General features: G+C 49.8%; 1 protein-coding gene across 1 annotated transcript; it reads right to left on the reverse strand.

Moving 5' to 3' along the window:
• Positions 1–800: 800 nt before the first annotated feature.
• On the reverse strand, positions 801–2,276 carry LOC111215861 (cell surface glycoprotein 1-like). Its single transcript, XM_048774746.1, has 2 exons — positions 1,226–2,276; positions 801–805 (listed from the first exon to the last, which is right to left on the reverse strand). Exons 1-2 carry the CDS (start codon positions 2,274–2,276, stop codon positions 801–803), a joined length of 1,056 nt encoding a protein of 351 aa, XP_048630703.1.
• Positions 2,277–9,797: the final 7,521 nt, after the last annotated feature.

A 9,797-nucleotide genomic window follows, 5' to 3' on the forward strand; every position in this document is an offset into this window, starting at 1 on the left:
TCGTCCCCAAAGACCAATCCATCTAACCGGATAGAATCTAGGTGCGACCGGCTCAATGGCCCAACGGACTTCCTTACCTGATCCGGCCTTAGGCGTCTGGATCCAATCGGCCGAGTAAGCCTCAAGCCTAATCCGGAAGGCTTAGCAACCAGTCAGACCTTGCGACTCTACCTTGGCTTAGACAAACCGTGACCTTGTCCTAACTAGACAAGCCATAGGCTGATCCATAAGGATCGGTCCTAACCTTTCCCGAAAGACACCGTTTGGAACATGCACCCTTTGGCCATTCGTTCCTCTTGGACACTCATGACTCTTGACAATTCGTGCCCTTCGGGTCATTCCTACCCGTTCGTCCTAACCGCCCAGTCTTGGTGCGATCGGATCATCCCACTAACCGACCCGTGTCTAGGCTAGCGGTTTGGTTATGTTCGGCCAAAGCCTAGGGACGTGTCCCTTGGACTCAACCAACACAACCTCTCGTGTTTAACCAGAGAGAAGAGAAGAGAAACGAACTGAAACAGATAAGGAGAGCCGGATGGGACTTAGGAACCGAGCAGAGCCGCGGTGCGGTCGCATGGACCGTCCGTTCGGTCTGATGGAGCCACGGCCCATCACATACCTTGTGAACCACGTCTGGGTTCTCCATGCTCTTCTCCTTGTCTTGATCTCCCATTCTTGACCGGAGTTAGTTCTCAAACGATCAGAGTCGCCGGAACACAACACCACCACAATCGGCCTTTCTCTTGGCCGGAACTCTCTCTTTCTCTCTTTCTTTCTCTCTACGTTTTTCTCTGAGTATTTTACTCTGAAATTGGATAATGACATCGACCAGAGAGCCCCCATATTTATAGAAAACGAGGGGGTAAGTCTTGCCCCACGAACAGGCATGACTTGCTAGCGAATGGGCACCATCGGCCAAGGGTTGTCCCCTTTCGGCCACTTGCATCCCTTCGCTTTTTATGATTGGGTTTGGGGTCGGCCACAAGCACAACCCACGCCCCAAGCCTCCTGGACATAGCCCACGGCCTTGTTAAAAGACCCAACACCCCCTGGCCTCATGGCCGGACCTCACAGCCCGCCACTGACCCGGACCCGGACCATCGGCCTAAAGCCCGGACAGTCCGTCTAGCTGAGATGAGCTGACTCTCAGCTGCCTCAGCTGAGTGAGCTAGTAGTCCAGCTAGTGGAGCTGACTTAGTAGGGACTGAGCTGGAGTGAACTGAACCTATCGCTGCTGGCTCGTCGTAGCTCGTGCACACGCCAGTCGAATGTCCTATGCCTCCACAAGTAAAACACCTCGGGTACAGATCCGATCCACCAAGATAAGTATGATATGGGAATCCGTGTGGATCCACATATCCTGCTCCGACACCAAAAACATCGCTACCCTGTCCATAGTGATATGACTGAGGTGCGTAAGGATCACCAGAAGAAGCAGATCCTCCAAGATCAAAAGATGCATCCATCGCTGGAAGGCTAGATGGCCCTCCGGTCTGATAAGTGGTCTGGTAAAATGGTAACTCAGTCATGGGTACCTCCATCGTCGGAAAGCTGGAAGGCTCTTCGTTGTCATAGAATGGCTGAGATAATGGTGAGTAGGTCGTGGATGGCTCCATGGGTGGAAAGCTGGAAGGCTCTCCACTCGCAGGTATGGTATGAGAAAAAGATAAGTCCGCCGGCTGAGGAAGTGGCTGGTCCATCATCATCACGTCTGGATCATAAAGGAATGGGTCGTCATCAGGGTGTCCAACGCTCTCCATGGACTGATAGTTTGCTGGCTCATCAGGAATCATGATGTCTGGATAGTAAAGTAAGGGATCATCATGGCTGTCACCAATACTCTCCATCGGCAGATCGTAAAATCCCTCCAGACCCATCTCATAATGTATGTCAATCGCCGGGCTGAGAGTAGGATCGGGTAATCCCGGAGACAAAGGTAAGGGACCATATGATGGTGTCGACACATCTGGAGTAGGTGGCGAAGTGCCCTGGTCCTCAGCAGGATCATAACTCGGTGTATCTCCAGTAGTACCCGTAGACCAGATAGTGATGGGGCTCGGTGGTGCTACCGTAGGCATCTGCGGAACAAGATCATCCGCATTGGTCTCATCGTCAGAAATGACAATAAAGGGTGTCGGAACCGCATCATCAGGCTCGGTGTCATCATCAGAAATGATGATAGGTGTCGGAAACATGTCTGGTACGATCTGATCAAACTCATGCGGCTGAAAAAGATCGGCAAGTATAGGACTAGGCGAAATGTCGAAATCCTCCATAACTCCAAATCTCCACCCTAACACACCAGTACAGCAACCTGCGAAATCATGTCGCAATATATATGGGTTAGACAACAAGCTAATAATAAAATAAAATCTCTCCTACCCCTCCTAAACGATTGGACACAACCGGATTCCTAAAGAGTGCATCGGCGACTCCTTTTGACTCGAAAAACATTGAAAACATTTGAAAAACCACGGGAACCAGTAAGCATAATCGTAACCATGCTCTGATACCACCTCTGTAACACCCCCGAACCGTCCTAGGCATAGGTCGACCCACCGGCCAACAATCAAACAAGAACATGACCGACGGACCAACCAACACCAAGGATTGGAGATGAAAGGCCAACCGGCCAGCCAACAATCAAACAAGAACATGACTGACCGTCCAACCCAACACCATGGTCCGGAAGCGCTACGTAACGAGCTAGGGACGATCCGGTCCGAGTCACAGATTTATTCCGCAACCTAGACTAGTTCATCCACTAACACGTCCCGCTAAATCAAGGCTTAAGGCTTTGCAACATGTACCATGAGTTAACGGTTCCGTTAGATCGAGGCCTAAGGCTTTTCAACCCGTACCAAGACCTAACGTTGTTGTGGTTCGGACTAAACCAATATCATATTGGACCCGTTAATTTTTTAAGATTTAAATCCAAGACTTTTAATAATATTTGCAATACTTTAGGTATCCCAAATCCGATAAAACGCAACGGAAACATAAATCGTATAAAAATCAAACCGTAGCCAAATGCACTGCAAATCTATTCCGGTGGCCTACGCGTCCAATCTCCTACAACCTAAACTCAGTGTTCTTGCAGCTGGTTGATCGGAGAGAGCCTAGCCAAAACCCAATGCCTCTGTCTTCAATGGACTGGTATGGACGAATCAGGACTTGGACAGAACCTCCTCGGACTTCTGGATCTTCTTCTCGGACTTTTGGTAGAACAATGGCTCTTAAAAATGCTCTAACTTCTTCAAAACAGCTCCAAATCCTTCACTTCCTTTTTCTACTTCACTTTCTCTCTCTAGCCCAAGTTTTAGAGTGATGTTTGAGTGTGTGGAATGAATGAAACGAGCTGGGGGAGCTGGGTTTATATAGATATGGCCAACCATTGAAATGGTGCCACTCCATCGCCTGTGTGTCGTCCCGCATGCTTCCGGCCGCATGTGCGGCGACACACGGGCGTCCAAATGTCACCATGCACGACTCCTCTGCATGCCAGAAGCCAGCACCACGTCCAGATGTCATTCAGCATGGCTGGAGCTCATGCATCGCGACACACGGGCCTCTGGGTGTCAAGACGATGCCATGTCGTGCTTTGGGTGTCATGCTGCATGTGAGGCTTCATCCTGCGGAGACATGTCGTGCTACGGAGACACTAAGATGCTTGGATGAAGGACATCACGTCCTGATCTCTCAGATAGGGCCACCTCGAGCTTCCCGGTTGATTTGTGCGATTTCGGTCTTTCTGGTGAATTTTCGTCCCGCGATCAATCCCGAATATTTTTCCGCTCCCGTTCTGATTCTCTGAATATTTTTAATAAACTCCAGTTGAATACTGAGATCCTCTAAAAATATTTCCCGAGCCTCCGGCTTCTTCCAATAATTTCAGAACAAAAATTAGGGTTTTCGACCAACTTCGGGTTTTCCCATCGTGCTTGCTTCCCGTCCTGCTTACTCCCGTCATGCTTCCAAATTATAATATCTCTGAAATAATATTCTGATGATAGATTTGAAGTTTCGTGGAAAACTTAGTGGCTAAGAAACGTCGGGTTTCTGAAACGTCGAGCTTCTAAACCGTCGTGCTTCCAAAAATGTGATTCTTCCAAAATCTTCGTCTGATCAATCTAAGACTCTTCTAAGAAAGGTAGAGCAGATTAATATGTCTCATGGTTCACTAACGATCCATTCTTCGACCACATCCTACTTCGAACTTCTCGGTTGGCCCGTACTGCTTGCGGTTCGATCATCAAGTTGATGCTCGACCAATCTTATGTCTTCTCCGAACCATGTTATGTTTTGTGTGATCAAAACTCAACATTACTCCAAATATGTAATCTCCCAAAAGCTTGACTCCAGATTCTGACTTTCCCTTGCTCGACCATTTTATCCCGAAGGGCGGGTTATCACAAAGTCTGTCGGCAAGCAGTCGGAGAATGCCGACGAGCCGATCGAGCAAGAGGAGGAGGATGCTCGAGAAGAAGAACTTCAGCCCGAAGAGGGGGCTTCTGAGGCTGAAGTCTTGGGAGGACGGAATGATGAGGAGGGAGTAAGCGAAGGGGAGGAGCTTGAGACTTCTCTTAACGCCGCCCGTTTGGATGGTTCTGAGGAGGACAGCGAGGGGTCGCCACTTCTGATAAGGGGGCGCAATGACGAAGGCGATAACGAGACGCGATCTCCTGTTCTGCCATCCCCTCGCGAGAGAACTCCAGTTCCCATCAGGGGAGGGGCCGTCCAGACCGGTACTTCTTCCCGCGGCGCCACTGTCTTAAGGAGGGTGCCTGGACTCAGCTTCCTCGACAAGGTTGAATTTCACAACGAGGGACCGGCCCCCTTAGTGTATGTTCCAGAGAAATGCGGAGAGTTTCTCTGTCAACTAAGAGGGAGGGCGAAGCCTCTACCCGCCGTGAAAGACCTTATCTTCGGGAATGAGTACGAAGAAGCTGCGAGGGCCAAACTGCTGGTAAACGGCTCGGTCTTTTTTTTTTTATTCCTTAACTTCTAACTTCTTACAATTTCTGTTGTATCGCATGTTCAGGGTGATAGCACGATGAACATCGTGATTGACAAATACGACACGGCCCTGAAAGGAGCCTTGGACGAACTCGAGCTGGCTAAGAAGGAGTTTGCTGAGAAGGAGGAGGTTTCTGCTCGTCAGCTGAAAGAGTCAAGGGCCAATTTGGAGAAGCTCAACGGGATGATGTTCCGCACCGTTGCTCGACCCGATGAGTTTAAAGCTGCGTTGGAGACATCTCAAGGAGTCGTCCGCGAGCTTGAGCGGAAGAATGCTGAACTCGAGAGCGAGAGGGCTTCGCTCGCCGCCACACACGAGCGAGAGATGAGACGTCTGAGGGATTCTATAATTCTGGAAGTGACGAGAGAAAGGGGAAGAGTCAAAGCGGAAATGATCGCCAAAGCCAATCGTTGCTTCGCCAAGATTCATTCCCGAGAGGAGCGTCGGGGTCCTTACGACGAGGCTCGGTTACTCCATAGCCAAGCTTTTGGGACTAGGAAATGCCTCGAGGCCTTGAAAGGGGCTGGGAACGACATCCCGCAAGCCTCTATTGATATGTTCGCCGAGCACGAGAGAAAATACGAGAAAGAGGCTGAGAAGCTTAAGGTGGGCGAGATTCCTGAGGGCGATCTCAGACTTTCTCCTCTCGTGTTGGAGTATCAGTTCGTGGATGCTCGGATTCTGGCGGGTCTCGATCCATATGGTTCCTATGCTGGCTTGATCGATCCAGAGACTGCGGTGAATCTCCATGTTTCGCCTACTCGTCCGATCGATCCGATCGGAGAAAGGCGCGAGGACCCAACGCCTCCTATCGAGAACGTTTTGACTGTTCCTGAGGAAGAAGTGCCTGGTCGAGGAACTCGAGTCGCTGGAGATTACGTTCCCATCTTCGTGCTTTCGGACATTTCGGTCGAGGGTCGTGATTCACCGCCTCCAGAAGAGTCCCGTCGGGGCAACGAGGAAAACACTGGCGAGATGCCATAAGAGGCTGATCCGGAGGTTGTTCCAAGGCCAGATGAGGTGCAAGTCTCTCCAATTGCCCGCGAATCGAGCGTCACGGCTTCAGAGCTTTCTGCCCTTAACTATCGCGAGAGTGATCAGGAAGACTAGCTTCTTTTGTTTGTTGTTTCTTTTGAGTCCCGGAGGACTTGTGTTGTTTTCAGACTTTCGGCCCTCTGAGGCTTTTACTTTATTGTCTTTCCTTTTGTAATTTTCGACTCTTTGAATCGTATTGAATTGTTATATTTTATTGTATTTCTATCAAATCGCTGTTTGTCTTGGATTTAGATATATTTCAATTTTTGGACGAGTCCGTTATCTCGGTATTGTATATGTCTATCAAATGAGTGATTTCTCAAGATTTGAAGTGACTTCGTTTATTTAGTATAAACATTATCGAGATGTCGGATCGCTGTAGTGTTAAGCTCGTCATGACTTTGTCTTGGTCGTTCTCTTTGACTCGCGATCGTTCATCACTTGAGTTTCATCGTTGATTATGAGTTCGCGATGTTGACGGTTCCAAATTGATCCTAATGTAATTTCTAAGCGTTCGGTGGGCCAGACCTTACTTAGTAAATTATAGGGTGAATTAGAATCATTGTCTTGGCCATATTGGTTTGAGTCGTAATACGGTCGATTCCCGTGAACACGTGTCTGATCAGGACATATCCAACGTGGGATGCAAGTACCACTACACTTGTTCGAGAAGCCGGGGCATGCTCGTGCAGGCATCGCTTAAGTGATTATCTTTTGAAGATCAACTCCTCGGGAGGGAGATTGTTTTTTTTTTTCGGCTGGACTCTTTTCTTTTGGGCTGCCTACGTACCCCTTTGCGGGGATCAAGCCATTCGTAGTTCTTATATTGTGAGTAAAAGTGGCCTTAGAGGCGCATTTACTGGTTTTTTTTTTACGGGCGAGAGATCGTGACCGTTGGTCGTTCTTTCGCCGTTTTAGAGAGCGAGTAAAAGTGGCCTTAGGGGCACATTTACTCAGTAAGGCGTTTGTTTTGACTAAAGATGGAAGAGGCGGAGATGTTTGGAGTTCCAAGCTCGCGGTACTGCTTCGCCTGTTGAGGTCTCGAGGCGGTATAGTCCTGGTTTGATGACTTCGACTATCTTGTATGGTCCTTCCCAGTTGGCTCCAAGCTTGCCGGCTTTCCACTATCTTGTATGGTCCTTCCCAGTTGGCTCCAAGGTTGCCAATTTCGAGGGGACGGGATTTGACCTTTTTGTTGTAATAGCTTATGATTTGATGCTGGTAATTCTGGATGCGGAGTAATGTCTGGTCGCGCTTTTCCTCGATGTCGTCGAGTGCGTCGAGCAGCATGTCGCGGTTGAGTTCGACGTTTTGTGGCATTCGCGATCAGCGCAGGCTTGTCACATTCACTTCTGCGGGAGCCATTGCCTCGACGCTGTAGGCCATCGAGAAGGGTGTAGCCTTCGTCGCTCCGCGAGGAGTTGTTCTGTGGGACCACAGGACACCGTCGAGTTCATCTGCCCAGCAACCTTTCTTTAAGTCGAGTCGTTTCTTCAGACCGTCGATGATGGTCTTGTTCTTCGACTCGGCTTGGCCGTTAATTTGTGGGTTTCTCGGGGTCGACATGTTGAGTCGAATTCGCCATCTGTCGCAGAATCCTTTGAAATGATGCGAGATGAATTGCGAACCGTTGTCTGTGATGATCTCATACGGGAGCCCGTGTCGACAGATTATGTTCTTCCAGATGAAGTTTTGCACCTCCTTGTCGGTGATGCTGGCGTAGGCTTCAGCTTCTACCCACTTTGTGAAGTAGTCTGTGAGGACCATGATGAACATATTTTGTCGAGATGCCGGCATCAGACCGATGATGTCCATTCCCCATCGCATGAATTGGTATGGAGCAGTTAGGGTGTGAAGGAACTCCGTTGGGCTGTGTATGGTGGAGGCGTGACGCTGGCATTTGTCGCACTTGCGCACGTACGTCTTGCAGTCGGCGTTCATGGTTGGCCAGTAGAATCCGAGGTTCTTTACATTTAATGCTAGAGCTCGTCCGCCCGAGTGATTGCCTGCTGCTCCATCGTGAGTTTTGGCCATGACAAGTCTCGTTTCTTCGCTGGCGATACATTTGAGTAGTACCTTCGTCGTGGTCCATCGGTGCAGTTCCCCATCCAAGACGACGTCGTGTGCGCTACGTCGCTTCAGTCGCCGCGCGTCCCATTTCTCGGCGGGCAATAAGCCTTTAGCAAGGTAATCGATGAGTTCCTTATGCTAATCCGTTTGCTGATCATCTTGCGAGGGGGGTTCTGCTTCGTCGATGTCCATCGCTTCGCTGATCGCTGCTGCAATCGCAATCTGCTCTGCTTTCGTGTCGATGCTCGGTTTCTCGATTTTGTGGATTGGGATTTTCCTCTTGACTTGATCGTGCAGCTTGCTTCCTAGGGCGGCGAGGGCGTCGGCACAGACATTTTCTCTGCGAGGAACCTTCGTGAGTTCGAAGAACTCGAAGTCTCGCGTGAGGTCTTGGACGAGTTTGAGGTAGGCGTCCATCCTTTCGTTGCGGACGTCGTAATCGTCGAGGTACTGGCTTACAACGAGTTGAGAGTCGCAGTAAGCGCTGATTCTTTTGGCTTTCACTGCCTTGGCGAGACGGAGTCCCGAGATAAGGGATTCGTACTCAGCTTCGTTGTTCGACGCCACAAAACCAAAACTGAATGATTGCCGGATGAGTTCTCTTGTTGGTGATTGCAGTTGCACTCCTACTCCCGACCCTTTACTCGTGGATGAACCGTCGACGTGTAGGATCCAGTTTACATTTGGTAGGATGAGGTCTTGCTCCAGCTCTGGCGTTAACTCGATCAAGAAGTCGGCGAGGACCTGTGACTTTGCTGCTGTGCGATTCTTATACACGATGTCGTGTTCACTCAGCTCCATCGCCCATTTAGTCAACCGTCCCGATTGGTTAGTATTCTGCATAACCGTTCGGAGCGGTTGGTTGGACAGTACTTTGATCGTGTGCGACTGAAAGTAGGGTCGCAGTTCTCTGGCAGAGGTGAAGACGGCTAAGGCCATCTTTTCGAGTGTTGGGTATCTCGTCTCCGGCTCGGTCATTCTTTTACTTGTGTAAAAGATTGGTTTCTGTTCTCCCCGATCGTCTCGAATGAGTACGCTGCTGATGGCGGAGGATGTGACGGCTATGTAGAGAGACAATGTGTCACCGGCTTCTGGCTTCGATAGTACTGGGGGGGGGGGTTGTGAGCTAATGCATGAGTTGATTGAACGCCTCCTCGGATTTTTCGTCCCAGACGAACCTCTTTTTGCCCCTTAGTAGCTCGTAGAAGGGAAGACACTTATCGGTTGATCGCGAGATGAAACTGTTGAGAGCTGCTATGCATCCCGTTAGTCGCTGTACTTCGCGGCTGTTCTTCGGGCTTGGAAGGTCGAGGATCGCCGAGATCTGCTTGGGGTTAGCTTCGATTCCTCGCTGAGTGATAATGTAGCCGAGGAATTCTCCCGAAGTGACACCAAAGGTACACTTGGCCGGGTTGAGCTTCATCCCATAGTCGTTCAAGATCTTGAAGCAGTCGCGTAAATTGTTTAGGTGATCGTCGGCCTTGTGCGATTTGACTAACATGTCGTCGATGTACACTTCCATGGTGTTGCCAAGCTGATCAGCAAATATTCGGTTGACGAGTCATTGATAAGTCGCCCCGGAGTTCTTTAGCCCGAAGGGCATCACCTTGTAGCAGTAGGTCCCTCTGTCTGTGATGAATGCTGTCTTTTCGCGATCGTCGGGATGCATCAAGAT

Source organism: Brassica napus, unplaced genomic scaffold, assembly GCF_020379485.1.
Source record: "Brassica napus cultivar Da-Ae unplaced genomic scaffold, Da-Ae ScsIHWf_521;HRSCAF=783, whole genome shotgun sequence".
Taxonomy (NCBI): Eukaryota; Viridiplantae; Streptophyta; class Magnoliopsida; order Brassicales; family Brassicaceae; genus Brassica; species Brassica napus.

Coding starts and splice junctions, on each gene's coding strand:
- LOC111215861 (XM_048774746.1), bottom strand. CDS start 2,276: ATGGAGGATTTCGACATTTCGCCTAGTCCTATACTTGCCGATCTTTTT.